Source organism: Myiozetetes cayanensis, unplaced genomic scaffold, assembly GCF_022539395.1.
Source record: "Myiozetetes cayanensis isolate MyiCay16 unplaced genomic scaffold, myiCay2020 scf3, whole genome shotgun sequence".
In the NCBI taxonomy this organism is placed as follows: Eukaryota; Metazoa; Chordata; class Aves; order Passeriformes; family Tyrannidae; genus Myiozetetes; species Myiozetetes cayanensis.
This window is the reverse complement of record NW_026087521.1, coordinates 41,658,461-41,682,395: the sequence shown is the minus strand read 5'-3', so window position 1 is coordinate 41,682,395 and position 23,935 is coordinate 41,658,461. Positions and strand designations below refer to the sequence as shown.

Genomic DNA, 23,935 nt, shown 5'->3' with positions numbered 1-23,935 from the left:
TGTCATTTCCATAAATATTCTTGCATAAATCAATAATTTTAAGCTAAGATTTCGCCAAGAGGAAAATACAAGAAACATAAAATGCAGAAATATGAATTTAACATCTAGAAAAAGAGATACATGAACAGGAAGAAACAAAATTTCTGTTGCTCATAGCTGTCAAATATTCAACTTCAAAATTCAGTAGAATGTTTTTTAAAATCTGAGTATTTTATCATTGGAACAAATTGATTTAAATTGTTTTTAGTGAATCACACTCCAGCTTCTTTCAAATTAATGTTTAATGTTGTACAAGCAAATTTTTAAAACAGAGACACTACTTTGAGATTTAAGAATGGAAAAATTACATCAATATAACCATTATTTTAACTCTTGACTTACCTAAACTTTTATTACTATATTTTTTAGGCTTCATTTTTTGGGCCCTCTTCATCATTAGCTGTGCAGTAGAAATATCTTTGAAACCCCTAGGGAAAGAAAATAAATTACTAAATATTTCACATGTATTATGTTACACCAGACGCATATTATTGTATAATACACTTTTCAAACAGAGTACCAGTATATAGTACTTATGCATGGTATGAAACTTTCTGAACTATAGAGATAGCTGCAACTCTTATCTTACCATTACATTATTGCAACTTATTAGGATGGTTTCCCAGGCACTTGTAAAAGTAATTACAATAATTTTTACTTTGGTAGAAAACAGATATTCTTGAAAGGAGGAACTTAGAAAAAGCAAGCACTAGCAGCCAAGTATACCATACCTATTCTGGAAATCACTAGGTAAGCAAAATATTTTAACATACCATTCTTCTGAAATTTTCTCTTCTTTTTCAGACATAAACAAAAATTTATTTTTGTCCTTCCAGTCAGAAAGCTGTGACATTATTCCCTTGCCTGACCTGGAAACAAAGTATAGGAGCAGTACTGAGAAGTAGGCAAATAAGGAAGGGACTTGGGTGACTATTTTGCAGTCTTTGTTATTCTGCAACTGGTTCGTGCCTTTTAAAGGCACTTTTGAAGCTTGGAAATGATAAAAAAAAAAATAATCTCTTTTAATATTCCATGAAGGTTTTATCTTGGAGAGTAATAAAAGTCTGCCATCAATTTGAAATGTTTATATTTCAATTACTTGAAGCATATTTCAGTCCCTTCACAGAATGCAGCTGTAAAAGAAATCTCTTTTAATCTTTATCTAGTCTTCAAAATCTCTATTTCACAATCTATCTTGCCATATATGTGAAAAAATAGAAGTGTTATGATCTCTAGTCAAACCTTGATAAATAAAACTAAACACATATATTCTTACATTCTTAATCCTTAGTCAATGAAAAATAATAACTGAATTTAATATATTTGGTTTTAGCAAGTAAATACATTTTAACACCAGTAATATCACATTAACCAAAAGTAGCAAAAGCATCAGAAAATAGCCTCTTCTTCTCCTTTTAACTTTTGTCAAATCCAAATGAACTAAATACAATTAAAAAAGTAAATTATTTAACTTACCTGCTATGAAAATGGATATTTTCTGCAGAGTATGAATGTGGTCTGTTAGCACGCTGCCAAACTTCTTGGGGTGACAGTGGCAAACTAGCTGATTGTTCACTGGAATCTGAAGGCCTAGAAAACTTCTAAGTAAGACAAAGAAAAGGGTGCAGCTGATGGCCTCTGTAAAGTTGAGTTTAAAATGTGCAGGAAAACCTGCACTGGCATTTGCAGAGGCTATTACTATAACTGAAATGATTCTTAAAGGTGATATGTTCATTACAGACCTTACCTTCAACTAACTAGGACAAAAAGGTGACTTTAGTTACACTTAATGCCCCAAATATAAAACGTCCCCAAATATAATGAATTATACATTTATAAGACCCCTTTGTCCTAATTGTAGAAAATAAAACGCTAGTAATACTGTGCTTGTAACAAGAATAGAAAACCCTACCAAAACAAAAGCTAAAACTTCAAAGTTTATCAAATAACTAGCAGACATTACAGTTCGATGACCCTTAGCTGTTCTGAAAACATTCAGCTGCTGTCATATAATGCAGATCTTAGTATTTTTAAAGTAGTTTGTCAACTAGTAATTTTTAATCCATTGCCAAATGTGCAGATGAAGTACATCATCTTTTTTTTCTGCTACTGTGAAGTAAAGTGTTGAAATAAATCCAAAATAAAGAAAAACTAGGCAAATGAAAGAAAACCTAAAAGAAAAATTGCATCTGGAGATGAGGAGGAAGTCTGAGACTTCTAAAAGTAATTGTGTTTTTCAAGTCACTAGATTGTTGTATTAATCACTCCAGAATAGCATATCCTTAAGGAATGAATAAAGACTGAAGACTAAGATGTTTCTGTGACATGTTACCTTTGGCCAGTGCAGCTGGTTTGAGAGCAGGAGTGTTTTTGAAGGGAAACGGGTGGAATCTAGAGTTAGCCATTCCTTCTCTAATGCAGCCTGCATGAATGAGCAAAGTCATATAGTGCACTGATAAAATCAGTTTACTTTTGAAAACTTTTGCAAAGTCTCTTTTAAATTGTCCTACAGACTGTGTTTTCAAGTTGTATATCAGAACTGCCACCTGCAGAGCAATCATACTCAAAACACCTTTGGAGATGCTGTGTTTTACTGTTTTATTTTAAACAAATCAGATCAACAGTATTTGTGGGTTCTGGCAAGTTTTTTGTGGGGTTGATTTTGTTTTGTAAATAAGATGCATCCCCTGCTTCTCAAATTCCTGTAATTTTACTCCAACATTGTTAATAGACCCAAGTTATCACAAAAGACTGCCAAACTTTGAAAAGATACAGACCTAACGTACTTAAAGGCATAAAGAACATGAACAGTTTTGTGTGCTTTTTTTGCCTAATTGAGTATTTTATGTCCAGATGTAAGTGCCTGATTCTGTCAAACTTGCTTTCATTGAGTTGAACTGAATTTGGGAAGTTTTCACTGAAATTTGGAGTTAAAAAAGTGAATCCTGTATGAACTTATTCCTTCAATTAAGCAGTTTTATTTTTGATATAATGGAATAACTTGAAAACTAAAGTAATGGTTGGAATGAAGAGGGGTGACAGAATTAGTTGCTAACTGCTAGTACCTAAGGCAGAATTCAGTTTTCTTTCATAAAAACAAAATTCAGACTTTGGTTCAAACTCAACCTGTATATGACTTATTTTTCTTATAAATCCTTGAGTTTTTTTACCACATGTTCTTTCAATATATTCTGATAAGTGAGAGAAGTAAATCATTCCTACACAGTAAGTAAATACTGCTGAAGAATTTGGCTTGACTTACACAGCTCAGTCATTCAGGTTCTTATTTCATCAGCAAAGAGCCTGGGGTTCATTCTTTAGACAATTTATAAAACTGGACTACCTTTCTCCCATTCATAAAATATTGCAAATTGTACTGATTTCTGACCCTGAGAAATAACTTTGGATACCTTACAGTGTAGTTTGTGTAAACAGGACTTTGTACAGCCTTAACCTGGTGAACAAGAAGGTCTTCCAAGCCCTTTCAACTTCTGAGACACAAAAGGATCATATTCCAGATATTTTTTGATTTCAGGAACTTGTCTTTTAATTTGGTGGCTTGAAGATCACTCTTTCTACTTCCATTCTGACTAAGCTTTTAAAAATAATAAACTTTTATTTTATTTTCCATGTCTTAAAAGTGATCTTTGATTGCCTGCTTCAGGAGTTCCCTATTATTTGGTTACAGTATATTTTGGGTTTAATTTCTTTATTTAATAAATCTGGATAAATTCTATACCCTCATTATTAGAAGATAATGTCTCTTTACCATTTTTCCCTCCTTACCATTTCCATTAATGATAAATATACAACATTATCCTTTTTACTATACGTCCTCTCTTGAGTGGTTGTGTATGTTAAGAAATCTATATAAATAAACTGTGGAGGCATGCAACAAATAAAATGCATCACATTCTTTAACTATAACAATTACCTAAAACCCACTAACTCATCTCTTCCCAGTGATTATTCCTATGCTGATGACCACTGAGTGGTTGATTCAAACAATTTTCATTAAAAAAAAATATTCCAGAAGTAGACTGTAGCAAATCAAATCCCAAAGATAATAATTTAAATATGTGAAATTGGTACAGTTTGGACACAGAAGACTGACAAGTTCATACTTCAGCAGAGATAAAGTTACAACATATTCAAATTTACAACTGCCTGGGGTCTACGGGCAGAATGGTCAAAATGAATAGCTATGAAAAAGGGAGAAAATCTGACCAAAAACTTTCAGTGAAGATAGATATTATTCCTCCCTGTCCTCTTAAAATTTACTTTTCAATCGCACTATGCAAATTATATTTTTAGCTTTTCAGATGGGAGTTTTTCACTTATTTTTGAAGTCTGTGTGTACAATCCAGCCAGAGGTGAACTCCGTATTTGCAAAAGATGTGTCTTCAACTTTGCTGATATATAAAGATATATAAAAAGCAAATTTCAGAAGAATTGTTTTCCTCCTTTATTTCCAAAAGAATCAATACAGCTGAAAGATATGTAGATTTCCACTTGTACAATTTAAATGTCAATCAACTTCATTGGTGTGTACAATAATGTGTCCATTAATTCCCTGAGTACCTAAATGTCTTACATTAGCAGTGAATATGATCCGAGCTCTAGTGTCAGATTTCAGGCCAAGCCTGCATCCTAGCTATTTGAATTTTTACCTCTCTCATGAAATAGTTTGTGACAGAAATAAAAATAAAAATAAAAAGAAACATGAGAGATAACACTCAAGGATGTAGCCAATTTTTGGTACAAGAATCCCTTAACAGTACACTGATTGAATCCTTTTGCTTTATAGTTGTACTATAGCCAAATTAAAGTTCTTTACTTCTAATATTGATGTTGAAACTTTTCTCACAAGTATTTTCCTAGCCCAGCCCTTGCCATTTATTAATCTAATAGTGTATTTCAGTGTTCTAAGTGAAAAGCAGTATCAATGAAAACATAAAAGCATGATTCAAAGGTATAAATATGCAAGACAAAAAAAAGATAACTGATTTATCACTAAGCACATCTCCTACGACTGTGTAGCATATTACAAAAATATACCATACTGATGTTTGCTTTGTCCAACAAAAATAAAGACATAATTGATTTTCAAATATATGCTCTTCCACTATATTTTCCCCAGAGATTTTCACAGCACTAAGCTCATGAAACTTCTATCCATATCTCTCCCATAAACAGTCATAAAGTATAACTAATTAAAAGTTTATGACAGATTTACCAACACCTAAGGCTAAAAACAAGATCGGTTTCTATGGATATTTTCCACTAAGAGAAATAGACAACAATCTGAGAGGAATTACAAAGTAAATAAAATCATAGTATTTGATTGTATGGTCTACATAAACTGCAACAGACATACTATATTTATATTTCTTTCTAAAACCAAATGAAGGAGTTGATTTCATAAATACTGAAGAATAAAATGTAACTTTACACATGTTTAAATCACATATATAGTTCATTTAAAACACTTAAGTTTATCTGAAGATATCTTTTATATTTCTATATCCTCCATACTTTATTTCCAGTGTTTGCTTCAAAAAGTCTTATATTACTTCAAGTTTCAAGTTTAACAATCACATAAAACATACACAGACCTTTCTGTTTTTTGCTACACCTCACAGAAATAAATTCTTTTTCACCTCTGGTTTAAAACTAATTTACATAATTATCCCTGATACTGTTCTTCAACAAGAAGGAGGTGTGAATTCAGGTTTGGGCATTTCCTTCTGATTTTAAGTGATAAAACTTTCATATTATTAGCTATTTCCATTTATCCATTAGGATCAGGAACTTTTTATTCTGATTCACAATGCATTTTTTATCCTTTGAGAGATTATTCTTACAGCGTTTTTTCCCCCCTTTGATTTTGCAGCTCATTAATAAACTCTGGAGACTTAAGGATTCTTTTTCATGGCATATAGCCTTTTTCATATTATTATTCCTTCATTTTTCAAATATTTGCTCTATTGCTTCCTTTGCAAAATGTTATGACTATTTACAACAAATATTAAACTTCTGTGCTCTCAAAAGCAGAATTCAATCCTGCAACCACCAAAGTCAGTGAGAATGGTTCTTCTAACTTTAATTGGGCCTTAATGCTGAAAAGTAGTTTTAGTGCCAATGTTATTTATACAATCTAATCCTAGGCATCTTTTATATGCTCTGGATTACATTCTGGAGCTAAAGAATCTTTTATAATGACTATACATGTAATTTGGGCTATTCCGAGTCATATTTAAACCATGAACAAAAAACAGTTCACAGGACAAAGTGTCAAACCTACACTCAGCTTTGAAGTGCTTCTACAAGTAACAGTCCAAAATGTGAATAATGCCATCACATATTCCCTTTCATCTCTTTGAGATCAAGGAGGATCGATCACAAGAGTATAATAGAAACCAAACCAATCCCCAAAACTGTACTACAGTATGAAGCAGAGGATGCAAGAAGGCATTAACAAAAGAGGCTGAAGAGTAAAGCCAGCATTTGACATCTCCCAACTCTATTCTGGTCAGACCAAATATCTATCTACGTGAGTATTCTTCTTGCAGAAGAATTCAGTAGCAGATGCTTATGGAAAGAATGAAAAAAGCTGGACATGTTGAGGGCAATCCTTCCTTTAGTGTATTCTTTCAGGCCTTGGAAACTGGTCTTTCTGCTAAAATCTAGGGATGTATTCTGCACCATAAAACAGTAATCTGATTTCTAGTGACAAACATAACTATCTAGTCAGTGTGTTTGCCAGGCCACCTCTATGTCAATCCAGAGAGAATGTAAATCATGTACAATGCTCAGGTGATATAACTGCTGAAGTAGTGCAGATTAATTTCAAAAGACATGTTGAATGCCATGGGAGTTGAAGCTACCCCATGTCTCCAAACGTGGTCTACCTCAGAATCACCACCTAGTGCAACTGTGAAACTATTTTCAAAATTAGGAAAAACTAACTCTTTATAACTCTTTTCTTCCTTCCTTCTTTCCTTATTGACTCATTCACTGTTTTCAGGACAGCAGTGGTTTAACCAGAAAAAAAAAAAAATTTTATTGATACTTATGTAGTACTTCTATTTATATGGTACTTTAAGATAAAACCAGGATAATTACCCAACAGATATGAACAAGAAGAGGAAAATTAACATCCAAAATACTCTGTGAACTCAGAGTTATGACTGGCTCCTGATCGTTACAGTAGAACAGGAAGAATGGTAAAGGGGAAAAAAGGATTTTCTATTCAAAATTGTATTTCAACCTTACAATTTCACAGTAATAGCATGAGGAATTCTTCACTTTTTAAAAAAGATTCACCCTTCAGTTCATCTGCCTGGTTTTGTCTAACATGTTTTTCTGGACTTCTGCTCCTCTTTGTGAGGCAGACCATTAGCATCATTCTCAGGGAGAATGGCTCTTTTTCAATCAGATTTTACAAAGTATCTGCCCTTTCCACATTCAAATTAATTTTTAATAGGAATACTATGTAATAAGAGTAAATAAATAAATGAATCAAAATGAACCTTTCCACTAGCTTTCTATAGAATACAAATTTGAATAAAGTTCTTCAGGGTGGTGATGTCCTTGATTTCTACTTTCCTAGTTTTCAGTGAGCATATTTGAATAGTGCAGTAAAAGTCTTACTCACTTCAAGACAATAAAAAAGTTTAAAAAAAAAAAGGACAAGTGAAAGGTAGAACCTTCAACAGCCTTCTATGACTACTGCAAATAAGGTGAAAAAATTTGTTTTGGGTAATATACACCACATGAAGAACTACTTTTCCTGGTGTTAGACATCCTGTAGGCTAAATAATTGCTTAAACTGGAAGGGGAGTGGTCAGGCAGAAGGATCATATGCTGAAGGTTACCCCTGGAGATACTTACAGCCAGCCTACTGAATTGTCTTTCATCTGGCAGAAAGCTGTAACTTTCTCTCTTGGTTGCTGGCAAACATATTTCATTCTGTGGGATATTTCATTCAAAAGTCCAGGGCAACATCTTTCATTTCTTTTTAAACTAAACTTCATTTCTGCCAAGGCCTAGTATTTGCTAGGAATTTCTCCTCAAAAATTCTAAGTAAGTTTTGACAAATTTCTTAAGAGATCGCAAATTTTTAGCTTTTATAGCTGAAACAGAAGGACCATATCACTTATCTATGCTCTTTTGTATATTGTTGATAGACTGTGATTGAAAACTTCCTTTGAAATTAAAGATCTGAATATATTTGTGTATTTAGCCTTTTCTTTCATCCAGTCCTTTTAGGAATCAGATTACTCTATGGACTAGTTTTTCTGTGAAACACAAGTTCAAGTGTAAAGCTTAGTTTAATGCTAGGAAGTTAAGCATCAAATTAGACCCAGACTTCTTAAAAATCTTCCAAAGCTAAGAAAATATGAGATATAAACATCCTTAACTCTATCACCTATTAGTTGCATTATTATCCCATGTCCAATACTACAAAAATTCAGTCTAAATTCTATATGTAAATGTTTTATACAATTTTATAAAAAAAATCAAATCTTTTTTATTAGACTGCATAGTGGATATACATTTTACAGAAAATATATATCTAAACTGCAAGCAGTAGGAAAAACAGTCCTTTTCTCTGAGTTTGTCTTTCATTCTTTTTCACATATTTTATGTGTTGAAGATAAATAGGTTAGCACCCTAATAAAGGTTATTTTAACCTTTGGCAATGCTTCTCTTTCTGCCCTGCCTTTATATAAGACAATATATATACATTAGAAAAGAAAGCTGGGTACAGCTGCATTCTTACAACTGCTAAAACCAAACAAAGTTTCAAGTCAAAAAAAGTAGTCAGTATCATATGAATTCCAGAGAAGCATTGCAATGATTAATTGACCCCCAGAGATTTTAGACTTACAAAAGCTGGTTAATTATTAGAGCAAATTCTTGTAGGAATATTAGAGGACAAGTATAGTTGTGTAGTTGTCCATTTATAAGAAGGATATATTGATGATTACTGGAAAAAACCCCAACATTCTATTAATAAAAACATTCAAGAAAATTTTATTGGGGAATGTCTTCTCCAAAGGTCATTTTTCCTAACTTTTTATTAAGCTTAGAAAACTAGCTGTTCTCTCAGATTCTAATGACTACACATATTTATATTTAATATATGAATCTATGTGTTTCTTAAAATAAATACAAACAAAATTATCGAAAGAATTTGTTTTGGAAAAGTAAATGAAACAATGAAAATTTCAAGAACCATATAAGGTTTTGTTCAAATAAAAGGTTGAATGTCTACATACATAATCATTTGTCAAAAAATCTGAAATTTTTGTAGTTCATGTCAGCCATTCATGACCAAAAATGCATTTTTGTCTTAAGCCTGACAGTGTTCAAAGGAAGCTCTGTGTCCTTTCTTTGAATATAGGAAAGAGAAAATAGAGGTGGGTAAATTGTAACCTCAACTACAAAGGTTAGACATGCTTCAAGTAAGCATCAGAAATGTATGCTTCAAAAATCTGAGATATATATGCCCAACCATCACAGTAAACATCAAGCTCCTGGAACCTTCAGACCACCGCTCAGAATGGATCTAATACCCCAGATATATTTTTTCCCAATTACATGACAAGAATCTTCAGGACTTCCCCTTACTGACTCTGCCACATAACACAAATTTTAGCTGCCATGTCCCTATAAGCCTTTTTCCAGGTTTTTCTACTTCTGTGAAAACAAACAAAAAGAACTTTCACAAGGCAATGAATTAAAAACTTAAAAAAACAAACAGCCAAGGAAGCCCTCATTCCTACTTCTTAAATACCGTGCATTCAAAGAACATAAAATTTCAAAGGAACATAACCCAAAATGTTCTATCAAGTTTTGGTAATGAATACTAAAAACACAACAGAAGAGAAAACTGTACTTCAGTTTGTAGTTTTGTCAAAAGAAGGGAAATCAAGCAGAAGCACAGGGTGATGAAAACTAGACTAGTCCCAAGTTTATAATCATTTAACCTTTAACATGTTTCAGGTCACATGAGAGATTTGATTCAATTTCAAGACAACTTTTCCTTTTTGCTTAAAAGTCTTTATTTCAGAAACAAGAACAAAAAAGTATTTGGAAGATGAAGAGCAAAAAAAGAACTAAGTTATAAGCACATATTTTTTTGAAACTGATGGTAAAAAAATCTCTAATTACACTACAATATGCTTATTTCTAAAGAAGGTATGTCTCAATAATCTCTCAGCTTCACTTGTATTGTCCTCCTTATGTGTCCCTACCACTGTCTCTTCTATTTGAAATAAATCATGCATAAATGAATTTGCAAGTTGAAATTTGTTGATTCATAACTGTAGTCTCAACAACTTTAGTCTTTTGGGACCTGCAATGCCACTCTCTGGGAAATTCAAGACCTTCAGTTGCTGATTCTTTGGCATGTTTTCCTGGTGTAAACTCAGATTTGTGAAATGATCAACAATTACTCCTATTACCATATATAAAAAAATTAAAATGTATTTTTCATGCAAAAAAATTACAAGACTAAGTACTAGGAGATGGTTTTAACAATATTTAGTGTTTAGGATTCCTTAGCCCACTTTATTCAAGGACAAACTAGACCCAAAGTCATTTAGCTTTTAGTTAAATTAAGACTGTGTTACAGCATTTCAGATTGTTTTTGGGTTTTTTACCAATCTTTCTTTCCACTTTCAAAACCAGAAGAATTGCATGGCAAAGAAAGTCCAGTATGCCTCTAGATAGGCAGCCTCCAGTCAACATATTGCCCAGATACTGGACTTTGGACTTGCTCCTGTTGAAGTTATTGAGGCTCTGGTCAAACTGTTTATCTAGCCTGTGCAGGCTGCTCTAGAGAACACCCTGATCCTTCAGCCATTACTCTCAATTTGATATCATCTGCACAATTGCTGAGATTGCATTCTGTTACATGATACAGGTTGCTAATTAAAATTTTAATTACTTTGGTCCCCCTACCATCCATGATGGGCTCCATTAATTACTGTCCACAAGTTGGACTTTGCACCAAAGAACACAACTACTTGAGCCTGGCAGTGCAGTCAATTTGACAGTGACTTTTACTGTCTACTTGTTCAATCCACACCTCAAAATATTTTGAGAATAAGGCTGTGTGATATAGTCAATGGCCTCACTAAGGGCAATGCAATATGCCTTGCACTCCCCATATTCATACTGCCAGTTACCTTTTGACAGAAAACAATGAAGTTGATTGGTCCTGGGTAAACCCATGCTAGTTTTTCCCGGTCATCATCTTTCATAGGTTTAGAACTGGCTTCTGAATGTATTTGCTCCAAACTTTCCCAGGAAGTGAGATAACATTGATGCTCATGTAGTTCCCCAGATCTTTCTTCTTGACTTTCCTGAAGATGGGTGTGATGTCTACCTTTTCCAGTCACCAGTAATCTCCCCCAGTTGTTGTGTTCTTTCAAAGATAATAGAGAGTGACCTCAAAATGACATCAGGCAGCTTGTTCAACTGCCTTGGATGCATCCTATCTCTTCCCTCGAACTTGTGTTTGTTCAGGGAAGGTAAGTTGTGCTGCAATTGGATAAAAACTGCTATATTCTTAACTGAGAGGATTTCAAGCTCCAGGTAATGCATAGATATAAGTGCAGAGAAGAACAGAAGCTGACATCTCACATTCTTCTTCGGTCCCTCCTTAAGCACTGCAATTTAACTCGATTACAACATTCACTGCATCAATGGCCTTTTCTCACAGAGCACAGACAAATCACTTAGGATAGCTTCTGAAATTTGTAAATACAGATTACTAAAGTCTTTTTTAATGGAAATCAATGTATGTGGACATGCTAAATATCAGACATTTAACTAGATACTTTAAACAAAATCTATACCAATATTAAAACATCGATTTCAACATTACACAAAAATTAAAGAACTTAGGGGAGATATATTCAGTGATTTGAGATCCTTAGCTCAGTTTTCAAGAGATTCCAGATGCAGATGCACTTACTGAGAAGAACTGATGACTGTATCATTGCTTCCACTTACAGCGATGCATTTGGTTTAAAACATATGCATTTTGGCTACTGTAATGGGCTTAAAACATCAAAGAACTAAAGTTTTTTTACTTTGATACATTTTTCCATTGCTTGGCCTGTTTATTCAATTCTGATGCTTGACTTGTATTTAGAGAAATAAGACTAGGAAGTATAATTAATGACATCACTAATAATATACCATTGGTTACATATAGGTTCCAAATTATATCTGTAGTGCCATGCATCATCAGTGGGCTTTCCTTTGCGAAGTATTTGTTTGAATCTGGCTATTTAACCAAGAACTGAGTAGAGACAAACCATGAAAACAGATTCTGTTTAGAAATTGACAGCATTTCAAGTGGTATGAAGAACTTAGATCTCATGGTGGAAGGCCAGAAAGCAATCAGAGCACATTCTGCATGAGCTATGAAGCTGGAGTGTGACAGCCACAACTTCTAATAGCTGTGTTTGTGTCTATTTTATCAGCTACTGACTGCGACAATCTACTCTCAAGACCAGAATATCTATCAGATAATTAGAAAACAAGATTTCAGCATATAAGATAAGCAGCACTGCTGAAACGGGTAGAAGGTTTATACGTCTGCTGATGCCACAGACTGAGAATAGCATGCAATTCACTAACACAGCAGCTGAAGAAACAGGAACATATCAAGAGATGATTTATAAACACTCATGGTAAAAAGATTGATCGGCCAATATATTAGTTAGGACAGAGTTTTTTTCCCTCCTTTTTAAAAAAGGGGGATGTATCTAATGAAATTTGCATCAGACAATTTTTTGCTTTTCTACAACATTGTAACTTTATATGCAATTTGATGAAAAAAGGATCATATTCTTTGCAGCATGCAATACAGAAAAACTGGATCCTGATCTGACATTTATAAACAATTACAAGAGCTAGACATACATAAGAGTGTAAAGATACAAGAAACAAACATTATGGGGACCTTCTAATCCATATGCTACACTTATTTCCTGGCACTAGTACAGCAATCACTGTCACAAGCTCACAATCACAAGCCTGAGAAAAACCACATTATGAAGGATTGTCAGAAAAGAAGACAAAACACATTGTATGGCTCTAGTTTGGATACGTGACAAGAATACTAAATATGGGAGATGTAAGGAAATTGTTTTTCAAATTGTTGTTTACTTTTTAAGAGTTAGCACACATGAGATAGTTTTCATTCTTCCCACCCCTCAAAAAAAAAAAAAAAAAAAAAAAAGAGAGAGAGAGAAAGAAAAATGCTACCTAAATGTTGTGGATGGCAAGCAAAAAATTAGGAATGACTATGTTTCCAAGTATGGATATGAGAACAAAATGTGAAGGAAACTCCTGGTCAATAACTTCAAAAGCTGTCAGGAAGACTGAAATTTTTTAAATCTACATAATCAAGCTCAGAAGGAGAACAACACTTGGTCTCAGGGCAACACAGTTCATTCCCTTTGATGAAAAAAGGAGTGATGGATTTCTTTTTAGCTTGGTTGCAACTTACAAAGTGACTTTCTTTTTGAAAAAGTATGATTAGAATGATTTAAAATAAATTAAAAAATGAAGGTTTGAAAAATAGAGTACTTAGTTTCTGTGCCATGTAACCATCAATATTGATATTTACCTTGATAAGAATAGGATGTTTCCATATGCTTACTCAGTGTAGAAAAATCAGTGATCACTGCTCAAGGTAAAGAACTGCCTAAAAACTCAATATTCTATTTATTCAGCTTTCTGACACATTGGTAAGTTCAGCCATTTTGCATTTAGCTCACAACATATTCACACCAAGAAAACAACAATGCTGATATTTAAGTGGTACAGAAAGTAAGAGATGTGTCAAGCAAATGCGTTGTCACATTTTTTCCACCAGAGGTGAAGTGAGCTCTGCCTTGTAGATCATTTGCTACATGGATGGACTGCTGATGAAAGGTTGCCTTAAAATCAGCCTTCTGGAGCATATAGGCTGGAATTCTCCCAATTCCACATGAAAGATGTGAAAATATCACTAAATACCAGGCTCATACTTTCTGAGACATCTGTCAGCCAGACCTTTCATCTCATCTGGGATAAACTGTTTGAAATTGCACAATAAACCAGACACAAAACTGTCATCAATTGCCTCTGAATGTCTTTGACAATGTATGGGAGTTCATATGAATACAAGAAGGTATCAGGAATTTTTCAGGTGAAACTATTACTTTTCACACTATTGTGAGCAAGATAAAGCTAATTCCTCTAGCCCAATCACACGTAATCCATTTTTCATGAGATACGGTGTCAAACTTGTACTAAAAATACACCATTGCTCAATAGGCATAAACGAAGTAAAGTGAAGATCTTTGGCAAAGACTAGGGTTTTCCCCACGCTGTTTAACAGTCTCATCTTCCACTGAGCACTGGGTACACTAAGTTTATAATGAAGATATTAAACAGTTATTTAAGGAAGACTTATGCCAAATGATTTATTGCATTGTGATATTTGCAAACAGTTTAAGTAGGTGATTGCAGACTAGTCATTTTGCAGAATGTTAGGTAATACTGAATAAAATCATTTTGACTGAAATCTACGTAACAGAATAAGAAAAATCCAAACAATGACCAAAACACAAAATAGTGAACTATTCAAAAAACTTTTGGACAAGATTTAATACATTTATATCAGTTTGCAATAAGGAAAGGTTTTTCTGCCCTTCTCTGTCATTTCATTCACCCTATACAACAGTGAAATCTACAGTGCAAAATGGTGTCCAAATGTATTTCTCTTCCTTCACACCCCAGCATATGGGATCTCTTAGCCCAGCAATATGTACTCCTCCCTACAAAGTTGTTTGAGACACAACAGATAGCCACTGATATCATGTGTCATTATTTGGCTCTGCTTCAGCACTATGCTGTAAAACACTGAGGCCAGAAAGGAAGGAATAGGAAGTACTGATTGTTCCAAGTTTCTGTGACTTGTTTCTGTAGAAGTAGAAAGTCCATGTGATCTGGTATTACCCAACTGCAAAGAACGAAACAGCTAAACATACACGAAATAGGCAACCTGGTACTGACTAGCTAATCTGGGCAATCAAGCAGAGTGTATGCCTGTTATAGTTAAGCCACACATTTCTCACAATCAAAATCTTCAGCACAGACAAGACCTACACTTGAAAAAAAAGAAAATAAAAAGAAAAATATTACCAATATTATAGGGTGTAATTCTAGTTACAGTCATCAATCTTAAACATTGAAATGTTCACTCACTGAACAAAGGATATTCTTCACAGATGCATACATTGTAAATTTATCGCACACAGTGCTCTGTAGAAAACAGATGATATTTTTCAACACAAGAAGCTAAGGGCTTGAGTAACTTATTTGACCTCAGTCCCTAGTTCAGCCTTTGGGCATGCTGTGCAAATTAAAATGTCAGTTCATGGTTCACCTGTCATCATCTGATCCTAAACACTTCCTGAGAATTTCTCCCTAAACCCATGTTTTATTTCTTACCCAATAAACTCAACAACAATTTGGGGAAAAAAAAAAGAAATGAAAAAATATGTGGCAACACCAGAGGGTGATACAGTACAAATCTTTCTGAAATCAGCTGGGCTTTTTTTTTCTGTCTTCTCCACCCCTTCCTTTTTTCCCTGGCCTCATGAGTACCCACTCAAATGTGATTATCTTGCTGACAGACAGACGGAACAGAATTGTCTATGTAGTTTTCAGTTTAGTAATTAAAAAACCCCAACCAAACAAAAAACTATTACAAGATTATTTGGGGCGAACAGAGTGAAACAAGAATGGTTCAACTGAAATACAGTATGTAAGACTCTGGCCTACTGGCTGAATAATTCAAACCAGGATATTTTCCTTCTTTAATATATGAACAGATACTTCCTTCCTGTGTGAAGTAATAAAACCTTCAACGTTCTGCTTTTTATTATTTTAGAAAGAAGCCAGGGATCAGAGAACATCAACTAATGAAACTGTTTTGTATATATATTTCAAATTAAAATGAAAAAAATCCTAAAATTTAAGCCAGGTCTCTATGTTTACACACACACACACACACACACACACACACACACACACACACACACACATTTCCTGTCTACTGAATGATTCTTGGGAGTCCTGCCTCAGCCATTTCACGTACTCTTAAATAAGGCAATAATTCTGAAAATGTATCTTAAAATAGTTGCTGAAAGGGACAAAAAAAATAAAATTACCCCAAGTCATCAAGTCATTGGTAACAATTTCATACAAAGTTCAGCTATTTTGTACGGAGAGGGGTTGGCAAAAGAAGGCCGATAATCAGATGACCAAAGACTGATCAACTTTAAACTGCGCTGATGTTAAACCAACAACATCTTTGATTTCATAACTCAATATAGTCAATACAAACATGATTATAAACAGGACCTAGTCCTGCCAGTACAGCAGTAGTAGGGCTATCGCATCAATCTCCTTTGCAAAATTACAGTGGAATATTGACAAACGGCTCTTGCAAAGACACAGCAGCTGAATAAGCACATTCAGAGACAAGGGTTCACAAAAAAAATCTCAGTCATATCATAGGTCTCAAATGGCCACACTGCTGTCAGTTTTCTTTGCCTTACCTGAAAGTATTAAAAAAAAAAAAAGAAAAAAAGGCAGCCAACGAATGCGAACAATTAGACAAAAAAGTGCTCCAGACAAATATATAGGTAAGTCATCAACAGCTGTCTTACTATTTACTGTGCATACTGGGTCTAGAACTTCCCATGTAGACTGTCTTTTGAGGCTATAAAAGATAAAGTTCCTTTAAAGTTTCTTTTCCTTGTTTACTGAATGGTAATATTGATTCTGTAGACATTTTTATTTTTTACTTAAGTATAGCTAAATGCAGTTTTGAAAGTGACAGTACTCAAATTCCTTCAGAGCCTACTTTTATTTCTTAGAATGGAAACTTCTTATCGAATTTCAATCCTTTTGAAACTTAAAAAAATATTATTAACTCTATGTAACTTGCAAAAATCATTAGTGATAATGTCTGGATTTTGTGCACTATAGAGTTTCTAAGGGTGGGGTTTGTTTTTTTTTTTCTGATTTAACTGTACTTCTCTTCATAATTTACTTCCGTAATCACCCCTGTGATCTTTTTAGCACAGGACATATAAGATAAAAGAGATAAGCCTGTTTCACCTCTGGTTTTGGGGGTGTGTGCCTTTTACTGGAATACTACAACACTGAATCTCAGTTATATTATCTATATTTTTAGTTATATTTCTGTTCCATTCTATCATGAAGATGAACAAAATGCACACTAAAATATTGTTGACATTAAAACCTGCTACTAAAATACTAAAAACATAAAAATTTTGGAACAAAATGAGTTGTTTCCTTATTCTCATTTGATTGCACTTCAACTGTAGAAATATATGGGGTTCTATGACATGAATAGTACAGTAACTATCAGAGCATCTCAAAGATAAGGAATCAATTAATCCATGACAAATACATTTAAATCAGCTATATATGTGTAAATGCTTCTTTATTTCTGGACATCCAACATTTAATTCTAGCTTTGGTAGTCCTTTCTTTTAATTCCAACACCTACATGATTGCTTAAGGGGAATAATGAACATTTTATCCTAATGACAGTGCTTACTTCAGAAAAGGTGAAAGCATCCACATTTATTTCTTCGTATTCATCCTCCACTTCATCACTTTTAACAGCTGCAAGAGCACTGGCCAGTTTCTTTCGCAAAAGAAAACCCTTCCAAAATGCCTAAACAAAAAATTTAAAGCATGTTATGCAAAGCCATAGATCAAACCCAAATCCAGATTCTCTATGTTATCCCATTAGGAAGATAAAACATCTTGGGTCTTTGTTTAATAGCTCAATGATCTGTTTTTTGAACTTTATGTGACATTTAAAACTACAAGACAAATTAAATGCCAGCATATGTCTAAAGCTTAGAGTACTCAAGAGGCTCTCCTCAAGTAAGCAGAAAGGAATCCTGCAACTCCCTCAACTACAAACCTGGGTCAACTAATTAATTATTTGACAATTCCTTCAGGGACTATTATAAACTGAAAGGAAAGGCTACATAAGAAAAACCTGAGTGTCAACTTTCAAATCACTGAGAATAAAAATACAGTTGTACTAAATGTCTTACAGTTTACAAGTAGCAATTCTTGGAGACATCTCATGCAATTGACCTAGGTCAGTTACTCTTTCTTAACTGCCTAAGATCTTTATTTAAAAAAAATATTACCAGTAAGCATAATCATCTCAAAGAAAAAGAATTAAAGCGCTAGAAAACGAGGAAGGTTGTTAGGAACACATGGCAAGCACAGAATCAGATCCAGGAAAAACACTTCAGTGATCACAATTACATGGATGGAGTTAAAAAAAATAAATTCAAGACAGCAATTTTCTCCAAAATCTGTGTTTGGCATCCCTAGAATTCAAGATGTCCTACACATTTAAAACACACTGTAAAATTTTTCACTGTTATGAAAGAAGTGGTCTTGTCCATCTTTAATGGCTTCGCAATGAAGGCACTAAAATAGGAAGAGTAAACCTCATATTCTGGTTTAACATTTAGTTTATTAATTTTTAGAAAATGACTGTCTAACCATGTAAATTAACGAAAATGTTACCATTTTACACACATAAGTCCTGGTTTTTATAAAAATATTAAATGTATTAGAACTGCTTTCTTATAATTTCATTGTTATTTTTCCCACAGATCTTCATAAGCATCCTGATAAAATACCCTAATATTCCTGAGTGATCAAATGACAAATATATTTAACACACACAATTAGTTTTTACAAATACAAAGGAGAAAAGCAATCCTAATGATATATGCAGAAGGATAAACTGTAGATCTACAAAAGGATAAACACAGATCTATGAAAGTATCAGGTCAGTGCTCAGTCATGATGAGAGAAAAATTGCATGTTTGTAGTTTCCAAGAAACAAGAGGAAAACTGTCTTACTGTACAAATTCATTATATATCTGCCTATGGAATTCAGTTCTAGTTGCTTCTTTAAAAAAAAAGATAGAATTACAGAGTAATACAAAAAGAGACTAAACAGACTAAAATACTATTTCCCAAAAGTGTATATAAGGATGGATATAAGAGAGATCTAAAAATCTGTAACATGCTAAGAAGATGAATTATGACTTTATTTTCATACTCACTTTGGAAACCATCATGTTTGAAACAAATGAAAAGAAGCACATTAATGACTATATAAATGTGTGAAACTCATCAATTTAATATGTAGTAGAGGTCAAATATATAAGTTCAAAAAAGGATTAAATATTGAGATCAATTGTTAATATGCGAGCTACGTGATATACTCCAGTAACAAATTTTTGCTTCTAAATCACTGCCACTTCTGACATTTTAATATAAGACTTTTAATATAGAATGTTTCTAAGTTAACTTGAAATGAAAAAAAAAAAAAAAAGGAAAACCAACATAGGGTAAATTTCTTTCAAAATGTAGAAAAAAAAAATTAACCCTGGAAACGTGCCAGGTTACTACTATGTCTGGTTAGCAAACTAGACAGAATCAAGGCATGGACTTCAACTCTTGCAAATAGTAATTCATGCTATTTAGCTGTTATCAGCTCAGTATCTACCACAGGAGATGGCCTAGGCCATGGTCTTTTCCTAAGGGCAATATGGATGAAGCAATCCTGGGTTTTGGAGATGGGGAGAGAAGGAAAGAGATGGATAGGTAGGATAGAAGAGACAGGAAGAGTAGTCATGCAGATATCAGACAAGATGTATTACTCACGCAGCATCTGTCACTTTAATAGTACAGACATACCTCAGTAAGAACATGGGTACAATATCTCTTAGGCATAATATTAGAATTAAATCAAGTAAAAATAAGGAAAATATTTGGTGAAAATAGGGAAAATATTTTCATGTTTCTATAAAACTTTTTGTAAAGAAGTCTCTCTTTTAGAAACATCAAGTTTAAATTCATAAGAAAAAATAGAAGATAACAAGTACACAAAATGAGTAAGATTTTTTTTCTTATTTAATTTGTAAAATAAGTAAAGAGAATACCATAAACCAACCTGGATTACTGTGGCAGCTTCATGCTTCTGTCTCAATGCTTCTATATACTGATGATTCTCTGTTTTGTTGCAGTTATTTTTATTCCGAGCATGGTACTGCCGCCAAAGAGCCTGGATCACTGATGCTGCCATATGTAGTCTCATAGAAAAATAAATACTTTTATGAATGACACAGCCAGCACAACTGGATTATCATATCTGCCAAACTACAACCATAAAACATAGCACTGTGCTTTGAGACAAATGAAAAGTTCTGCCATTAAACAAGAAATTACAATCCAGATGTGACATATATGTTCAGAAGAACAGTCACATCCTATAACTTCTGAAATCCAATTATCTAAAGACTGATCTCTGCTGGGCTCTGTTCCACTTATAATCACTGTAGAGGAAGAGTCCTCAAAGGAAGGATTAGGAGCAGAACTGGTTTAACAATGACCGAATAAATTCTTGGAAGAGCCAACTTACTCCCACCACCTGTATAAAAAAAATAACAAAAAACAAAACAAAACAAAACAAAACAAAGAAGCAAATGCCAAGCACTAAAGAAAAAAATGCATGAGACAGATATTTCTAATGGAGCAGACAGGAAAAATGGAGAAAGTGCAATTTCATCTTTTTCCTGCTTTTCCCCTTTAATCTAAGAACTACTGACCACTAGTAATCCGTGTAAATTTTCTAATTTTCTCATTTTTTAACAAGCACTAATTACAGACTACTTAGATTTGTTCAGTGATTGAGATTTCTAAGTATATGTTCAATCAATTTATATTGATGCAGAAAAAGTTTAATGTCAGTCCTGCATTGTGACTTTACTTTCTTTACTATCTTGGAAGCCTTTTCTCCACAAAATACTAATTTCAATTGGACATTGGGTTTAAGAAAAGACATCTAAATTTTCCCCAATTTTTATATAATTTCTTTCCTTGTAGAGTACATCTATTTAAATAGAGGAGTACTATTCAGAAAAAAAAAAAAAAGCAGCACGCTTCAGAGGTCAACACATAATTTTTTTCCCTTAAATGTGTTTATTCAGTTTATCAACCTCAAAAAATGAATTCTTTATAAGTTTTGCATCTGTAGGAAGCATTAACTGAATTAGAAAAGCAAACACAAAAAGTGGTTTGCATTCTGTTTTGAAGAGACATCTCCAAAAAGACACTTACAGAATGCATTTAAAGCATTAACTAAAAACTAAATTAACTATTTCAAAAATAATCTTTTTAAGTATTCATCTTCTGCAGTAGACTACTGTACTCTTGCTTTCAACTTCCTGAGAGGTAATGATGAATTGCATGGTCTTCCTGAATAATAAATTTTATGACAAATTATTAGTGTTTTAAGTATCCACTAAGTACTATTGCCTATTTATGATAAGTCTAAACAGAACAAAGAAGCACACCCACCATTACTGCTTTTCATGGTGTTCTCAAGACATCTATTTTTGAAATTGAATTCTTATGAAATTGTAACTGAAGCCTTGACCCTTTAGGGTAAAAAGAATCAGCTTCTGTTTCCCCTGACTGTACATCTAAACCCATACAAATCAGCAGTAAACACATTCCATAGAAGTAATAAACCAGTGTGTCTCATATGGGAGAAAATTTAGGGGCACAGAACAAGTTGAACTGGCCTCTCACCCCTGTCTCTACTTTTAAGAAGCAGGTTGAGGTATGTTGGAGGAGTACCAAAAGGAGGGCAGGCTGCTGGCTCTTCAGTCATCACAACAGCAGGAGACAGGCCTGAGGTCAAGGGAGTAGGATGGTTGATTTAAGGAACTTTTACCTCTTGCTTTCTAAATAGTACTGACTGTAAAGTCTACAGAGATGAATCCTGAATGGTTAATGAACAGTATAGCAAAAAACCTTTATGCTAGTTTGTAGTCAAACTGCCCCAGAGTTTCTGGAGAACATCAGCATTTGCCTTCCTAACACTGCAGGTGTGTTTGAACTGGTGTCACAACATTATTGCAAAAAAAAGAAGGAAAATGAAGGAGACCAAGAGAAAGTTTTCAGATTCTCTTATTATACAGTATTTTTAAATTATTTGAAGTGCTTACATATCTATATTCTAATATACCAATTGAAAGAATACCACAAAGGATTCTTGTTAATATGGAAGCCTAGTGTGCAACACCTCAATATAACTCTTTATTGTCTGATAAGTTAAAAATATTATCTTACAAGTTCTGTGCCTCTGTTTTAAATTAGAAATCCTCACCCCTATTGTCTATTGTCTACCTGAATAATCTATTTGAGAGCAATCTGACATCTGTCTTACCTTTCCATATGATTCTCAAAATGCTGGACATTTCTTCCCATAGTACTTGCTCCTATCACTGATTGTTGTGATGTGACTTGGGCTGACATGTTATTGTTGCCTTTGCTCTCCCCACTGTAATTAATACAAGATTCAGTACTCTTCTGCTTCACTATCTGATCTTCTTTATTTTCCTTTTGGTGCACAGGTATGGAGGAGTTAATGAATGTGGCCTGAGTATCGCCAGTAGTAATCCATCTTTCGGAAGGATCCAACAAGACCTGTTTATTTTCCGTCACACCCATGATAAAGAGGTTATTTTCCTGTAGGCAGCCAGTGGATGTTTGCTCTAAATGATTTTGAAGTGCTTCTGGTCCATCTCTGTCAGTAACATATAGTTCACCGTACTCATGTGCGTATCGATGTTTAATACTAATTTTCATCAACTGATTAAAATACCAGCATTGTCCCTGTGCAGAATCAATAGAAGAGGCAATTCTGAAAAAAAGATAAAAGCATTTTTACATGTGTTTCTGACTGTAAGAATGCTTTAAAAAAAAATATATTCCCTCTATTATTTTCTAAAATACCTTGTATTTTCAAACATCCTTACATGTTTCCATATTCTTAAGGAAATAGCAATTATTCTGATTGAGAACTCATATTCAATACTCATAAATCTTAACAGCACTTGTCATCTTTTGGACATATTTAAAATATATTCATATAGATTTCTTATTTTATTTTGCCTTTTTCAAGAAAAATGTTTGTGGGGTTTTTTTAAGGTTTTTTTTCAAATAGGCACTAGGGCATGCATTTCACTATTAATTTTCTGTGTGGTTAGAGGCATATGAAGCCAAAACTTTTAGAGGATTTGAGGCATTTTTGCTATAAGTCCTATAACTGCCTTATTAATTCCTTATTATCTGGGAACTATGAAAGCTAATATAAAAATAACAGTAACTTTAAAATTTAGATAAGAACTAAACTAACCAAACCCAGACTCGTATTCAAACCAACAAACTACAATGCCTAGAAAGAATTTAGGAAAACAGAAACTTTTAACTATAGATGTATTTATCAATATAAGGGAAAGTGCTAGACTGAAGCAACACTAATCTATGAAGTCTGGCTCTCATTACTTCGTATTACACTCTGTAAAGGATGAGTAAGAGTAAATATGAACTATATTGTTACAGATTCAGATGACAGTCTGTCTTTTGGACAGTGTCCATTGTATTAGGTAGCAGGTACTTCTGGAATCATGAAAACATTTTTCTTCAACAGCATAGACAGATGCAGAGATATGTAATGTGGTGCTAATTTACAAGGAGCACAAAGTTAATTCTAGGACAGCAATCCAAGAGAAAAAGTAGAAATAAAATCAATTTTCTTGTGCGTCTGAAAAAATCAGGTCCTAAAATAATAATAAAATAATAGAATAACAGAATTTTCCTTCTTGTTCATCATTCTTGAAAGATGAAGCTTTTATAAGGTTTTACTGTGAAAAGATTTTTTACCATTATAATT

The 23,935-nt window shown here is 33.5% G+C and overlaps 1 protein-coding gene across 1 annotated transcript in view; it reads right to left on the bottom strand.

Annotated features, from left to right (window-relative positions):
• LRRIQ1 (leucine rich repeats and IQ motif containing 1) overlaps positions 1-23,935 on the bottom strand; it is a 107,292-nt gene that overhangs the window by 49,876 nt on the left and 33,481 nt on the right. Inside the window, exons 16-21 of the mRNA XM_050323903.1 lie at positions 22,427-22,903; positions 20,147-20,285; positions 17,708-17,827; positions 1,516-1,640; positions 813-908; positions 382-467 (exon numbers count right to left, since the gene is read on the bottom strand). Coding sequence (XP_050179860.1) covers positions 382-467; positions 813-908; positions 1,516-1,640; positions 17,708-17,827; positions 20,147-20,285; positions 22,427-22,903 — 1,043 coding nt within the window. The remainder of the gene's footprint in view (positions 1-381; positions 468-812; positions 909-1,515; positions 1,641-17,707; positions 17,828-20,146; positions 20,286-22,426; positions 22,904-23,935) is intronic.